At 41.8% G+C, this 14,758-nt stretch overlaps 1 protein-coding gene across 11 annotated transcripts in view; it reads left to right on the forward strand.

Moving 5' to 3' along the window:
* The window catches only part of mycbp2 (MYC binding protein 2), a 62,168-nt gene that overhangs the window by 17,170 nt on the left and 30,240 nt on the right, over positions 1-14,758 (forward strand). For 7 of the 11 annotated variants that reach the window (XM_068330258.1, XM_068330261.1, XM_068330265.1 and 4 more), the window contains exons 10-33: positions 2,041-2,179; positions 2,368-2,444; positions 3,862-4,066; positions 4,179-4,343; positions 4,539-4,697; positions 4,806-5,010; positions 5,161-5,306; positions 5,785-5,895; positions 6,248-6,352; positions 7,727-7,846; positions 7,984-8,065; positions 8,644-8,761; positions 8,939-9,297; positions 9,485-9,657; positions 10,186-10,311; positions 10,547-10,674; positions 11,122-11,213; positions 11,332-11,466; positions 11,614-11,697; positions 11,800-11,896; positions 11,989-12,181; positions 12,519-12,793; positions 13,196-13,417; positions 13,573-13,764. In XM_068330258.1, the coding sequence (XP_068186359.1) occupies positions 2,041-2,179; positions 2,368-2,444; positions 3,862-4,066; positions 4,179-4,343; positions 4,539-4,697; positions 4,806-5,010; positions 5,161-5,306; positions 5,785-5,895; positions 6,248-6,352; positions 7,727-7,846; positions 7,984-8,065; positions 8,644-8,761; positions 8,939-9,297; positions 9,485-9,657; positions 10,186-10,311; positions 10,547-10,674; positions 11,122-11,213; positions 11,332-11,466; positions 11,614-11,697; positions 11,800-11,896; positions 11,989-12,181; positions 12,519-12,793; positions 13,196-13,417; positions 13,573-13,764 (3,708 nt within the window). The remainder of the gene's footprint in view (positions 1-2,040; positions 2,180-2,367; positions 2,445-3,861; positions 4,067-4,178; positions 4,344-4,538; positions 4,698-4,805; positions 5,011-5,160; positions 5,307-5,784; positions 5,896-6,247; positions 6,353-7,726; positions 7,847-7,983; positions 8,066-8,643; positions 8,762-8,938; positions 9,298-9,484; positions 9,658-10,185; positions 10,312-10,546; positions 10,675-11,121; positions 11,214-11,331; positions 11,467-11,613; positions 11,698-11,799; positions 11,897-11,988; positions 12,182-12,518; positions 12,794-13,195; positions 13,418-13,572; positions 13,765-14,758) is intronic. The other 4 variants (XM_068330259.1, XM_068330269.1, XM_068330260.1 and 1 more) reach the window with 3 other exon arrangements.

Below are 14,758 nucleotides of genomic sequence, written 5' to 3' on the forward strand. Positions count from 1 at the left end.
CTTATTTTACTGTTTTATCTGTTTGATTTAGTTTAATTCACATAATCCAGATCCTCAGATTGTTAGTTGTCTTTTATTGATTCGTGGACCGATCTTACGATTTTGGTTTTACTTCTCTTGTGATTTGTTGCTCTTAGTGCTCTCACTATCACCTTATTTTAACTGTTATTCTAACTAATAATGAAATTACCTCTAAACATTTACTTATATTCTGTTAATTTGATCACAATCGCAGTTTACTTAGTTTACGAGACTGTATTTGCACTGTAACGTTTATGTTTACACTCTTAAAAATCATTTAGCTTTTTGATTCTTGGGAAAAAAATCAGGTGGGGAGCAGCAGCTTTCTCATTCAGTTGTTGCGAGTATGGCTTTATCTTACAACGCCAAAGGCTTGCAAGCACAGGAGGATCTACGAGGCCGCACAACCAGGGGTCTCACTACCTCACGAGCCCTTTTCAGAGGTGACTCCATTCAGGAGATCTGTGCTGAATGAATGTGGGACTCTCCACAATCTTTAACAACGTTTTACAACCTTGATCTTATAGCCCGTTCTTTGGCCCACTCAGTACTTCGTGTAGCCAAACTCTAGTGAGGTTTGCTTCAAGACAGCTAGTTGTGACACTCCCTGGTAACCTCTGCCCAGCAATCTGGAGTCAGCACTTTTTCCAAATGTGAGACACGACACCCCGTTCTCTAAGAAGCATGACTGAGTGTCTCACCAGGCCACCCTCCTTGTTCAGTCATAATGATGAGGTAATATGTTTTTTGAATGACAGGCAGCGTAATGTCAGGCCCCGTTATAGGGGGGAAGGGTCTCCACCCTCTCTGATGCTGACGTGTTTAGTTCCACCAATCCTGGCTGGCAGAATGCAATAGGAGCTTCTGATGAGGTCACAGTGAAGGCATTCCCAATATTGAAGTAAACTAAAGTTTTGACTGCAAACTTTATTCCACAGATTTAAAAAAAATCACTTCATGTTTTCAGGATCAGTGTTCCTGTTTGTTTTCAGGATCAGTGTTCCTGTTGCATTTGGTTTGGCAGTTGAATGATCAGTGATGTTTACTCAAGCAGAAGGCAGCAGAAAGTTAAGCGCCTCGAGGCATTAACAGTCGGTGACTCTAAAGGTTAATTTAATTCTCCGCTCCGTGTCGAGTCCCAGTCAGAGGTGGATTTAGATGGCGCGTTTCAAACAGATACCTGTTTTACACAGATGAATAGAAACAGTTGTAATATTCATGCGAATGGAAATATTAGCTGAAATGACTTGATATCAGGATTTCATGATTTGAAAAAGGCCCTTTTAGTGTCAGAATATTCAGAAGGTATGTGGCTTGTGAAGAACAGTTAGTTACATCTACAATTATTCGGCAAAATAATGTCTTAATCTGTGCTTAGTTTTCCGTCTAACTTTGGAATGAATAGACTTAAGACATACTACTAGTCTCTTAAAGAGGCATGGTGGCGGTGAACCTGTGTGACACAAATGGAAGACAAAACCCTAGAGCAAGAGGTGTCTGCTAAAATATGCTGCAGCTACAGCTGACAGCCCACCTCTCTGTTGTTTCAGTTATTTATTTTTTTGTGAATCATACTGCACTTTAGTTTGTGTGGGGGTGCTTGAGAACCACAGCTGTATTCATGCAACAGCCGCAACGGGTCCTTTCTCTACAACATCTTTGTTTGCACTGAACAACACTAATGTTTTCTACATTTTCCAATTTGACCTGTATGCATTAGATTTCTTTGAAATGCCGTAGCCTCATCCTGCAGTTCCACTTTGCGTTCACAGATGTGTGTTTTGGGGCTGTGACTCTGCAGCCATAACACAGGTGGTACAATATACATTATGAACAGGTTGTTTAGGAGCTTTATTCAGTTTGATTATCACATTATTCACCAGGTGAAATGGAAATGTTTTCAGAAAATCGTGGCCTTTTACGTCCTACGTGTTTTGAAGGAACACAAATTATCCATCAAAGCAAAGCTGAGTAATGAAACTACACATTATGTCCTCTTGCTGTCTCTGACTCTTGCAGGATGGTTTTGTGGTGCGGATTTATACAATGAGCTCCGACCCGGCCCTGCAGCAGGAACTGCAGCTGAAGTTGGCAAGAAAATGTCTGCATGCCTGCGGGATCTCTCTGTTTGACCTGGAAAAGGATCTGCACATCATTAGTAAGTGACATAATATACAGTATATATGTAAAGATGTATATCGGGATTTTCACACCAGCTGCTGGCATTTCATATTGTCTGTGTTGAGATGTGTTAGAAATTGGTATAAGCACAAAGAAATAAAAACAGGCATTCTTTCAATTGTGTCATTTTTAATATTTGATTCTAAATTTTATGTTGTTTTCCAGGCACTGGCTTCGATGAAGAGGCAGCATTGCTTGGAGCTGGCAGGGAGTTTGCTCTGATGAAAACAGCCTCAGGAAAGGTGAGTGTCAATGTCAAGTCTGGTGAAATTCCTTCCGTGTTAGAGAGAACTCTCAGAGCCTGACAGGTGTTTGTCATGATGACGACAGTGAAAGCACTTCAGAGAGTGAACCCAGGGAAAAAGACTCTAAATGAACACTCTTGTGGTGTGTGACTTCTTTCCTCTGGGTCGCAGTCACTGCTTTGTATGAAGATAAGTCTGAGTTCATAACATCTGCATGTGGGCCGAGTCAGTCACATTTTCCTCACATTAGGCTGAACAAAGATATATATTTTTTGTTTTGGTGATAGTTATAATCATCTTGGTTTAATGGCCCCTTTGCTATTGAATTGCTTTTTGAGATGCCTCAAAGTCTCTTCATTGTTTTTTGTGATTTGGACCCACCTCTAAATGAATGCATGCACCTTGAGCTTATAAAGTGACGTATGTGCTTAACTAACTTGAAGTGATTGTATGGTCTAGCTATGCAGGAACTCTGGCACAAAGTATCATATCCACTTTCAGGAAAATATACCGAGGTACACTACAAGGGAGCCATGTTGTTCGTGAAGGTACAGAAGAGTAGAAACTTCAGTATGAATGTGTATTTGAACAAAGGCAAAGCAAACAGCACTGATGTTACATTTTCGCCTTTTTTATAGAAGCTGGATGAATTGTCTCTTTGTTACTTGACGCAGAGAAAGCCTGTAGGGTCTTTAGTTGAATAAACTAAAGAGTAGTATGGTCAGTCAATGTCAGGACGCAATGCTTTGTTGTCAAAAATATGTCATTAGGATTAGAATTCTGTGTCATTTAGGCGACAGTTTGCAGGGTGTGGTTGTGTGTGTGCTGGGTTTTCTTTTGCTAGATAAGTCAGGGGCAGTAACCTGTTGCACATTTCTATGTCTGTGTAACACCTAATCTCACAGCACACTTTATCTGCAGATTACCCCAACCCAGGCTGTCCTGACGGTAAAAATAGGAGCAGCTGGCCTCTATCTTGGCACAAAGTTCACTCATCACTTCAGTTGGACATGATGCCAGACATGTGATATTAGAACGAGTTAAGGGCTGAGTGTTCATGGCTTAAAACCTAGTTTTCTCTGCAGTGCTGTCCCACCTGTGTCATTTTAAAGGTGAAATTTGACATGTGCCGTCACAAGCTACACGTGCAATTAGAATTTTTTGAATGCTAAGATCATGCTGAAATGAAAATGACGTAAGGGGATATGGAGTGCTCTGTTGGTGTAGCAGGGGTGCTGCCTGTCATGGTGGGTTTTGACAAAACATGAAAAGCAAGTGAACCCCAAGTGAACTGACTTTTGCTTCAAAATGGGTGTCATTAAGTCACTCATCATCAAAGTTGGCCAATATAAGAAAAACTAATTTGTCTGTTTTTCATTCTGTGTTTTGCATTCTGTTCTTATTATATCCTCAGATTTACTACACAGGAAAGTACCAGAGTCTGGGTATAAAGCAGGGTGGCCCATCAGCAGGGAAATGGGTGGAATTACCAGTTACAAAATCCCCAAAGATTGCTCAGTTTTCTGTCGGCCATGATGGTTCTCATGCGCTGCTAGTGGCCGAAGATGGAAGTGTGTTTTTCACAGGCTCTGCTAGCAAGGGAGAGGATGGAGAGTCAAGTAAGGCAATTTCAAACTAGCGGCCACATTTAATTTCTGTTCAGTATGTGTCTAACAGGGAATCTGCCATTTTATTTGATATTTTAAATTTGATGTCTCTTTTCCCTTGCAGCAAAAAGTCGCAGGCAGCCCAAGCCTTACAAGCCCAAGAAGATGATTAAATTAGAGACCAAGACAGCGGTGTTTACAGCTTGTAACAATGGCAGCAGCAGCATTGTCACCAAGGATGGCGAGCTGTACATGTTTGGAAAAGATGCCATTTACAGTGACAGCACCTGTGAGTGAACTGAGACTATTTGCAATTATTAACTGCTGGGAGCACGTATGACATTTTCAGAGTTTCATTGCATTGAGTAAAGGCAGATTAAAGATTTGATTTTTGAGAATAATAATTTTCTATAAATATTTTTTTGCTGGAATGTTACTCCATGTTACTACCTTTTGTTTAAAATCACCACTTTCTTATCTACAGGCCAGGTGACAGATCTGAAAGGTCACTTTGTAACTCAGGTCGCTATGGGTAAGGCCCATACATGTGTTCTGACCAAGAGTGGGGAAGTGTGGACATTTGGGGTGAATAACAAGGGCCAATGTGGCAGAGACACTGGATCTATGAGCCAGGCAGGAAAAGGTAAAGAGATGGACATAGAACAACGTTTGGTATATTTTGTGCTTTATGTCCTATATTTGCATCATCTTTGTCCTACACACAGTGTGACCTTCTGTTCATATGTTGTAGCCTTTGGTGTTGAGAGCATGGCCACAGCCATGGATGAAGACCTGGAGGACGAGCTAGAAGAGAAGGAAGAGAAAAGCATGATGTGCCAGCCAGGCTTGCACAAGTGGAAGCTGGACCAGTGTATGGTCTGCACAGTGTGTGGTGACTGCACTGGCTATGGGGCCAGCTGTGTCAGCAGTGGACGTCCTGACAGGGTACCAGGAGGGTAAGAGGACCCAAATGCTATCATTTATATATAATACTTGTTTATCAGGTAGAATCTGTTAATGGTTTGTTAGTAGGTATGAATAAATTGTCATCTGAACTGTTGGGTGATGGGTGATTTTTTCTCTGTTTGTATTTGTCCATCATCAAGTATCTGCGGCTGTGGGTCTGGTGAGTCCGGCTGCTCGGCGTGTGGCTGTTGCAAGGCCTGTGCTCGGGAGCTGGATAGTCAAGAGGCCAGGCAGAGGGGCATATTTGATGCTGTGAAGGAGATGATTCCACTGGACCTGCTGCTAGGTATGCTAACTGATAGATCGCATGGCCTAATGCTCCTCCTGTTTTGTCTTTCATTAAAAATGGTATTGCCATCTCACCTGTGCCACTACTTTACAGTGAGGTTTAAGTGATAAAAACTCATGCATGCTAAAATCATGATCATAAACACATACATGCATAATATATTGATCTTTTTTCCCCATTGGCTCTGAATGGAGAAATGTCTTGCAGGGACAGGACAAACTGATAAACATGTTGGTCTCAGTCAAACTTTGTCAGCGCTCTGCTGTTGCTTCAAAAGTCACATCGTGTGTCGCATTTGCTTGTGTACTTGTTCTCAATCACTCTTCAGTTGTATTTTTGTGTTGTGCAGAGTCATTGCTTCACCATCATGTCTCTCCATCATTCATTGATGTGTGCCTTGTTTTGTTTTGCCCTGCTCCGTCTTCTTCTCTCTTCCTCCTCCTGCGTCCTGTCTGGGGGCTTTTTGTGTTTTCAGCTGTGCCTGTCCCTCCCCCTCCAGGAGTGAACATCGAGGAGCACATTCAGATCCGTCAGGAGGAGAAACGCCAAAGGATCAATCGCCGTCACAGACTGGAAGAGGGCAGAGGTATGAGTCCCGGCGAAACAGAATGGGGAACGGCTGCGTGGCTTTATTTTCCCCCTTTGTGAAGTTAACATTGATAGAGTAGAAACTCAAACTCACGTTCAGGTGGAGGAAGACAGTGGAGGTGGAGGGTACTTAATAGGCTGAGGCTGCGCACAGTATGTCAATCCCTGTTTCAGTTTTCAGTAACGTTTATGTGCTGAGTAAGCTTGGGTGTTGAGCCTCTGTGACTGCCCCCTCGCTTGTGTGGTATTGGTTTATTTTTTAACGTTTGTGCATTGTGGTGTAGTATTACCATGTGTTCTTTCCCATTTGTGAGCATTGTGCATGCATGTGAAAGTTTCTTTCTCCCCAGGCAATCTTGTTTTTCCTGGTCCCATTTTTATGAACCAGCGTGAGCAGGCCCTAGCCAGAATAAGACCCCTTCAGGCACTAAGGCATAAACGGGACAAGCACAAAGGTACTATGGTCTTCTCTAACCTAAAGGGTGCAGAGACACCCCTTTTGACTTATCTCCTAATCTGGCTGTCCCGACCACCTCCTCTCTCAACTTGGAAGGCAGGTTTCTTAAGATTTCCCCAGTTTCATGGCGACAAACGTGAGAGAAATGACTGTGAAACCTTTAGACTGGGTCAAAGACCAACAATATGGTCCTTACCTTTCACACGTCTTTAATTTCATGTAGATTAATTTAAGTTAATATAGGAAATACTGAGGTAAGACAGAGACGTTGTCTACTATGCTAATTCCTTTTCTTGTTTCAGAGTTCCAATCTTCAGAGTAAGATGTCTACTCTGCACAATGCTGTTCTTTATGCTTAAATATAGGTCGATATCCTTGTCTAACTGGATTTACCATCACCCCCATAGAAGCCTATTTGTCACTATAGTGTTACAAGCAAATTAAAGGACGCGGCACTTGCAGAGCAAGCTTTGAAGAAAGGCAACCTGTCAAATGTGGTACAAGAAGCAGCTCTGCTAGTTTCAGAAAATGCACTCTGAAGCTCCTCATTGGAAGTCACTCAGACACTCTGAGACATCTGAATGTCTGGAAACTTGGCATAACATTAATGTTTTTGGGCACTTGGACATCGGAACAATTATTGGACATGAGTATTGCCTGGAGTAGCTTTTCTGAAGTTACAAACTAATGAATTATTGTGGCTTCCTCCTTGTCAGTTACAAGACTGATCTGGTCCTGCCGCAATGAAAACCATTCTGTTGTGAGACAAGGTTATTTGTGTACCTATCTTCATTATTTCACTCTTCTGTGGAAGAATGGGTGCCCTTTATCCAACAAGATTGGTGTTTCTGTCCATTTTTTCTCAGTACCTCAGCTTTCTGTCCTCCCGTATGAATGTTTGGGCCTTGAGCCAATGTCTGTGATGTTGATGTACAGAGACCTTTTGTAAAGCTTGTGGCTCTCCTCAGATTCAGAGGTAAACCACAGTCCACTATATTCTGGTCAAAAAAAGGTAGCGGTTTTAATGTGTCCTGTAATGCATGATTCTCTCCTACATGGTCCACTCACGCAACTCCTTCAACCTCTTACACAAGGCTCAGGGTATACCAGATCCCCTGTTTCCCAATGAACACCAATGTGTATTAAAAAGAAAATGATTAATTCAGTCTGTCTGTAATGGGACTGGTTGCCAAAAGCCTCTCTGTCATAGACGTTCTATTTTTTTTTCTGCATGCTTTCGAATCCACTGTCTTTTCTCTTCAGCTATTTTCCAGGACTCAATGGAGACACCCACCTCTGTGGTCTACCACTCAATATATTCTCTGTACCTCTTCTCTTCTCAAATGTGCTGACTTGAATGTTTGCCTCACAGATGGTAGCAGCGAGCGAGGAGAGAAGGATGCCAGCAAAATCACCACCTACCCCCCGGGGACAGTGAGGTTTGACTGTGAATTGCGAGCTGTTCAGGTCAGCTGTGGTTTCCACCACTCAGGTAGGTTATTGTCCCCGATGTCATTCAGCAGTTTGTCTTTGTATACTTTTTAAAGCCTCTAGCTAGAGTGCCTGAACTGAGCTGAAGGACAATGAGAAAAAAATATTCATTTGGTTTATTTTGTTTATGCTTTACAGTTGTGTTGATGGAGAATGGCGATGTCTACACTTTTGGTTATGGTCAACATGGACAGCTTGGACATGGAGATGTCAACTCCAGGTGCTTCCTGAATGTGAAAATTATACGCAGCCTTTTATTGTCTTGTATACCTAGACATGGAATCTAAAATTAAAATTCCAGGATCAAAAATATATGAGAACATTATGTATAACAAATAATTTGAACTAAGAGACTTTGTCCTGTAGCCTGAGATTGGCCCTTTCTGTTGGGGTCCGTCTTTTCTGTCGTAGCCTCCAACAGCCAAACCAAATGCTGGATAAAGAGAGCTGTTTGCATTTTTCACATTTTTAGTGACTAAAATAGGGGTGTGTTGAATCTGCAACACCATTGATGATGATTTCTTTATATTGGACTTTTTAAGTATTATGGCAGTACTATGGTCAATTGTCAAAGTCTGCATGAAATCCTACATTACCTGTACCTGATGAGGAAGGAGTAATATCCTGTTCTTTATTTTTAGATTTAGGTTTGGAAGGTGATTCCTCTTACATTAGACATTTTTTAATACAGGCCAGTTGTTTTTGTAAAGATTTTGTTTGTTCTTTTAACTGATACAAACAAATTTAACAAACAACACCTGCGCACACACAAACTAAGTGGCTGTTTCTACCTGCTAGGGGTTCTCCGACTCTGGTGCAGGCCCTCCCAGATCCTTGTGTACAGGTGACGGCGGGCAGTAACCACACGGCCGTGCTGCTCATGGATGGGCAAGTGTTTACGTTTGGCAGCTTCTCGGTAAGAAAACAGCATTTTTGAAACAATGTGTAACTTATCTGCTTTTCTTTAGAGGCTGTAGTGATCCTCTGAAACATGAAATGTTTTGGACAAACTGGTTTTGGTTCCAGTGCAATGCATTGATCACTTCGACTATAACCTGCTTGAGAGAGTGATTGTATATCTACTTGTTTTCAGAAAGGACAGCTTGGCCGCCCCATCTTAGACATGCCCTACTGGAATGCCAAGCCGTCTCCCATGCCCAACATCGGTGCCAAATATGGACGGAAGGCCACCTGGATTGGTGCCAGTGGGGACCAAACATTCCTGCGGATTGATGAGGCCCTTATCAACACCCATGTCCTCGCTACTTCAGAGATCTTTGCCAGCAAGCACATTATTGGTCTGGTGCCCTCTTCTGTGTCTGAGCCGGCTCCATTTAAATGTTTGCTTATCAACAAAATGGATGGAAGCTGTAGGACCTTCAATGACTCTGAGCAGGAGGATCTGCAGGGATTTGGTCTTTGTCTGGACCCCGTGTATGATGTCATATGGAGGTAAGTACAAGGACTACACAGACAGAGAAATATTCAGGAGCAATATTGTTTAAATTGTATAAAATTTTTCCTAAATTTAATTAAAACAATCTACAAATAAGCTTAACTTTTCATTGTGAGTTTGTTTTTTTGTGTGTGTTTTTTACCTAAAACTGTGTCATCCCTCTGTCCTTCTGTGTGCTTTCAGGTTCCTGCCAGCCTCCAGAGAGATGTTGTGCTACAACGCAGTCATAGCTGATGCAAGGATGCCCTCTGCTACGGACCTGCAGGCCCGCTGTAGCATCCTGAGTCCAGAGCTGGCATTGCCCTCCGGTTCCCATACTACCACTACTCGCTCTCACGGAGCCCTACACATTCTTGGTAATTGTCTGCGTCATCCGTACAGCAAAGTGGCTTCCGGCAAATACATTTTTTATGATTGTCTTAGTGCCATTGATATATGCATAAATACTACAACAGAAATTGTGCTTGCCTAGGAGATCTAATGTTTCTTTAAAGCTGATGTTACCGGTATCTAAACCACACTACTGTGATGTCACTGTGGCCGAGACTTAACTCGGTCTCATTCGCCTTTCATGGATCAGAGCTAACTCATCATTCTGGACCCAGAATGATCTCTTATTTTGATATTTGTGTCATCAATTCTAAATGTTTATGTTAACTGCTTTGTTCCTGATGACATTTATATTTATGTATGTGGTGTAGTGAAACCCTACAAAATATAGATAATGGTTCATCTCATCATGGCTCATCAGTTCTCTTTCAGTTCTTCAGATAATTATTTTGGAACATATCAAGTTTATGATGAAGTTCTTGAGAATACAGAGATAATTAACTAGAAGACTAGATAAACGTACTTAGTGGAACTATACTCTTTTATCCACTTAGGCTGCCTGGATACCCTGGCAGCCATGCAGGAGCTGAAGATGGGCATAGCCAGTTCAGAGGAAGAAACTCAGGCCGTGATGAAAGTCTACTCCAAGGAGGACTACAGTGTGGTCAACCGCTTTGAGAGTAAGGGGGTCCTCTGTACAGGATCTATTTCAAATGATTTGTGAACTTGCTGGAGGATACGTTAGAGGTTTTTGTGTTGTTTTTGACCTGGGATTACTTTTAAGTCAAAGTTCTAAATAAGTGAAACATAATTTTTAAATTCAAATCAGTCGATCATTCTCTTACAAAACAACCCTAGTAGATAAAAATCTTGTGTGTAGTCTACGTATTATTAATCCTGTGTGTGATGTTATAGGTCATGGTGGTGGTTGGGGCTACTCGGCCCACTCTGTGGAGGCCATCCGATTCTGTGCTGATGCTGACATCTTGTTAGGAGGGCTGGGCTTGTTCGGTGGACGAGGAGAGTACACGGCTAAGATCAAGGTCAGCAGTCCTCTCACACTTTTTATTCATTATTTTATTTTACTTATTTTTTCATGTTTAACATTTGACTCATTTTACTTTAGTTTTAGTTTTAGTTTTTCCATTACCAGTCTGTGTCCTTGGGCACAAATATTGTTGAGATTTTATTTTTTGCCACTCATACAAAGTTGATTTCAGGTTTTTATGGCTTTTTACAGGTATCAGTCATGGCTTTTTACCAGGACTGATACTTACTGTAGTCTTTAGCATATGTAGCTGCAAGTTGTTTACACAGATTTGTCCAAGTGGTTGTCATTTGACAATGAAAATTTTACTAAATATGTCTCAAAAATACTGACAGAGCAAATAAAAAAAGAATATAATCAGTAAAAAAATGTGTTTTCCTGATATTGCATGTACTGTAACTCTAAACCTAAATGGAGTTACATTAGTCGTATATCTGTGCAGCTCTTCGAGCTGAGCCCTGACGGGGGAGACCACGAGACAGATGGGGATCTGCTGGCTGAGACTGATGTTCTGGCCTACGACTGTGCTGCCAGGTGAAGTTTCTGAATTACTTACATTTATTTTTGATTCTCTCTACGATCACTTGAAGAAATTATGGAATTTGGTGATCTCTTTGTAGTTATTTGTGTCTGTTTCTTTTCTGATCTATAGGGAGAAATATGCCATGATGTTTGATGAGCCTGTGCTGCTGCAGCTTGGCTGGTGGTATGTGGCTTGGGCTCGAGTGTCTGGTCCCAGCAGTGACTGTGGCTCTCATGGACAGGCCACCATTACTACAGATGATGGGTAAAACCCAGTCTCAACATAGATAACAACCATGCATTTATCAATTAGTTTTATGTTGTACAAGTTTCCTACTTTTCTTATGTGTTGATGTTCTAAAAGTATTTGTCCCAATTAATTAATTTGACTTTTTAATAATTTTCTCTGAAGGGTGGTCTTTCAGTTCAAGAGCTCTAAGAAGTCAAACAACGGTACAGATGTTAATGCGGGCCAAATACCACAGCTGCTGTACAGGTAAATGAAATTCCTCCCTTGTTCCCTGTTCTATCTCATTTTTTGTTAAGTCCTTTTGCACAATATGATTGTTAAATAAATTGTTTTGTTCTTTAACATTAGGCTTCCTTCAAATGATGGCAATGCATCGAAAGGAAAACAGCAGACCAGCGAACCAGTCCACATCCTTAAACGCTCATTTGCTCGTACAGTCTCAGTGGTGAGAACGTCATACTTAAAACTTGTCATGTCTTGTGTTTGTTTGGTTTTTTTTTTGTTTTATACTGTATGTTTTCCTCTGTGTATTTGTAGGAGTGTTTTGAGTCTTTACTGAGTATCCTTCACTGGAGCTGGACCACCCTTGTTTTGGGTGTGGAGGAGCTGCGGGGGCTGAAGGGCTTTCAGTACACTGCCACCCTTCTGGACCTGGAGAGACTGCGCTTTGTTGGCACTTGCTGCCTCCGCCTACTAAGAGTCTACATTTGTGAAATTTTCCCAATTGCTGGTAGGAGCATAAGAGATTCAGGAGGAGTGTGACTTATTGTTTGAAAAAGAAAGCCTCAAAAACATAACTTAGAAGTATGAATAAGCAGTGACCACAATTTGACCTCACCAGTTATGAGTACCTTTCTCAGTGAATAAGGGAGCTTTGTATTCATTTTAAAATTAACTATTGTGTAAAGGTTTTATGTACTAGAGATTGGCAAAACCAAGACAATAATGACTGTGTAAACTTTTTCACTCACATAAGGCTGTAAACATTTTAAGAACTGTTTGGTGTATATTTGTGTTATGAGAAGCTCTTGCGTCATTTTCTTTCTGTCCATTTCTTTGATTTCTAGCTAGCACCAAAGCTGTGGTGGAGGAGTCAAGCAAGCTGGCAGAGTGCGTAGGAAAGACACGCAGCTTGCTGAAGAAGATCCTGTCAGAAGGCATGGACAACTGCCTGACTAAGCTGGACAACGACCCCCAGGGCTACCTGTCCCAACCTTTAACCTTGCTGGAAGCCGTGCTGCAAGAGTGCCACAACACTTTCACGGCCTGCTTCCATTCGTTCTACCCAACCCCAGCTCTGCAGTGGGCCTGCCTTTGTGACCTGCTCAACTGCCTGGACCAGGTGAAAGATGGAAGCACTTGCTTTTTATAAAGTTTAGGGAAGAGTACAAAATGTTATAACCCCGTCAGAAGTAGTCCAAGCCCATGTTGCAATTTTACTAGGGAGCAGTTTTCAACACAGTAATTCTCAATTTCAAATAACAGACAAATCAGAAAGGCCGACTAAAGAACCTTACACCAGTGAAAGGCATTTTCCTGACAACTGACTCACAGATTCATAAAATGCAGCAGTTGTTTCAGCTGTAAAGATGTTGTTTTAAAATGTAGCAGGCCTACTCCTGTGACATAAAGTGAACAATTTAGGAATATCATCCAGGTTTTTGACATTTAAGCTCTATAAAAAATGTTTTTAATTGAAAGCTGGAGAAAATCAGTATTCATTTTTGTTTAATCTGCTTGTCAGGACATTGCTGAAGCCAACTTCCGAACATCGAGCAGTCGTCTGCTGGCGGCTGTGATGTCAGCTTTGTGTAACACCTCTGTCAAGCTGACATCCATCCTGCCCATAGCGTACGACGGGGAAGTGTTGTTACGTTCACTTGTAAAACAAGTCAGCACAGAGAATGACTCTGCTCTCGCTCACCGCTTCCCCCTGCTGGTGGCCCACATGGAGAAACTGAGTCATGTAAGTGTTCACAAGTACACGTGTCCTATCCTCATCTCAAAATTCTGACTAGATTTATCTAGAGATAACAAGTTAATTTATCTTCACATCCTTAGTTCAATGTCAGAATTACCTGAAATTTAATCTTCACCTTAATTTCCTTTTATTCCTTTTAGACTGAGGAGAACCTGATGGGTATGACCAGCTTTCGGGAGGTACTGGAGAAGATGCTGGTGATTGTAGTTCTGCCAGTGAGGAAGAGTTTGAGGAAGGAGGTGGAGCTTTTTTCTCCACACTTGGTGTCCAACACCTGTGGCCTGCTGGCCTCCATCGTCTCAGAACTCACCGCGTCTGCCCTGGGCTCTGAGGTAACTTAGCACAAACGCTCACAGGCATCCCAGTAAACCAGCACGCAACAGCTCATAGTTGGCCTCAAGGCCAGTTTTTAGCAAACATCTAGTCATGTTTAGTGTGTTTTGACAGTAAAGAGACACGTAACCCTCAAACATTCTTAACTCATTCACTGCCAGCTGTTTTCAGAGCAGCGATCCCCACCCAGCCAGTGGATTTAAAACATTTTAACTGATGTTTCAAGACCGAAGATTGTGTTCTATGATTATGTAAACACTAAAAACACTAAAAGAAAGAAAGAGTAGTCTCCTCTTTCATCAGGAAGAAAATTTTGTTTCTCCCTTTTTCTGTTCGTAAGTAATAATCAGTAGAACACATGCTGGTTTCAACTGAAACACCAGTTCTTGACCAAAAAACCGAGTAAAGGAGCTTTTGGTGAAAAGCCGTGGCAGCAGAACAGTGACTCTGGTGCTATATGTTTTGCTTTAGTAACACCAATAATCTCAACAGTGGTTCCCTTCGATAAAAAACAAAACCAACACCAACAAAGCGCTTTTGATGGCAAAATAACTAATTCCAAAACAATCCTGGCTAGTTCTCATATGATGCATGCTGACCTGTTATTCGCAAAAAGCACTGCTGCCACCTGCAGGGGATTAGTTCATCACTACACTAGTGTAGACGTATGTTATTAACAGGGGAGCTACGCCACACCATCCCCTATCCCCCGTCCACTGAAAAACATAGACGTCTTTAAACATCCGTGGCAGTGAATGAGTTGAGTCTTATTGTTGTGTGTGAGCGAAGTGAAGCCCTTAGCAGCTTCTGAGCTCAGTGTGATGCTCCACGAGGTTCTGCTGTCAACGCAAACTGGCCTTTGTGAGGACAAAAAAAAATCCAAGATGCATTTGCAGATGGAGATATTCTGTCCAGGTGGAGAGACCTTCTCTATTTGTTGTTGAGGAATGATGGAGTTAAAACTTGAACTGAAGTACAAACCATCACATTAAT

The sequence above is a fragment of the Antennarius striatus genome, chromosome 12 (assembly GCF_040054535.1).
Source record: "Antennarius striatus isolate MH-2024 chromosome 12, ASM4005453v1, whole genome shotgun sequence".
NCBI lineage: Eukaryota > Metazoa > Chordata > Actinopteri > Lophiiformes > Antennariidae > Antennarius > Antennarius striatus.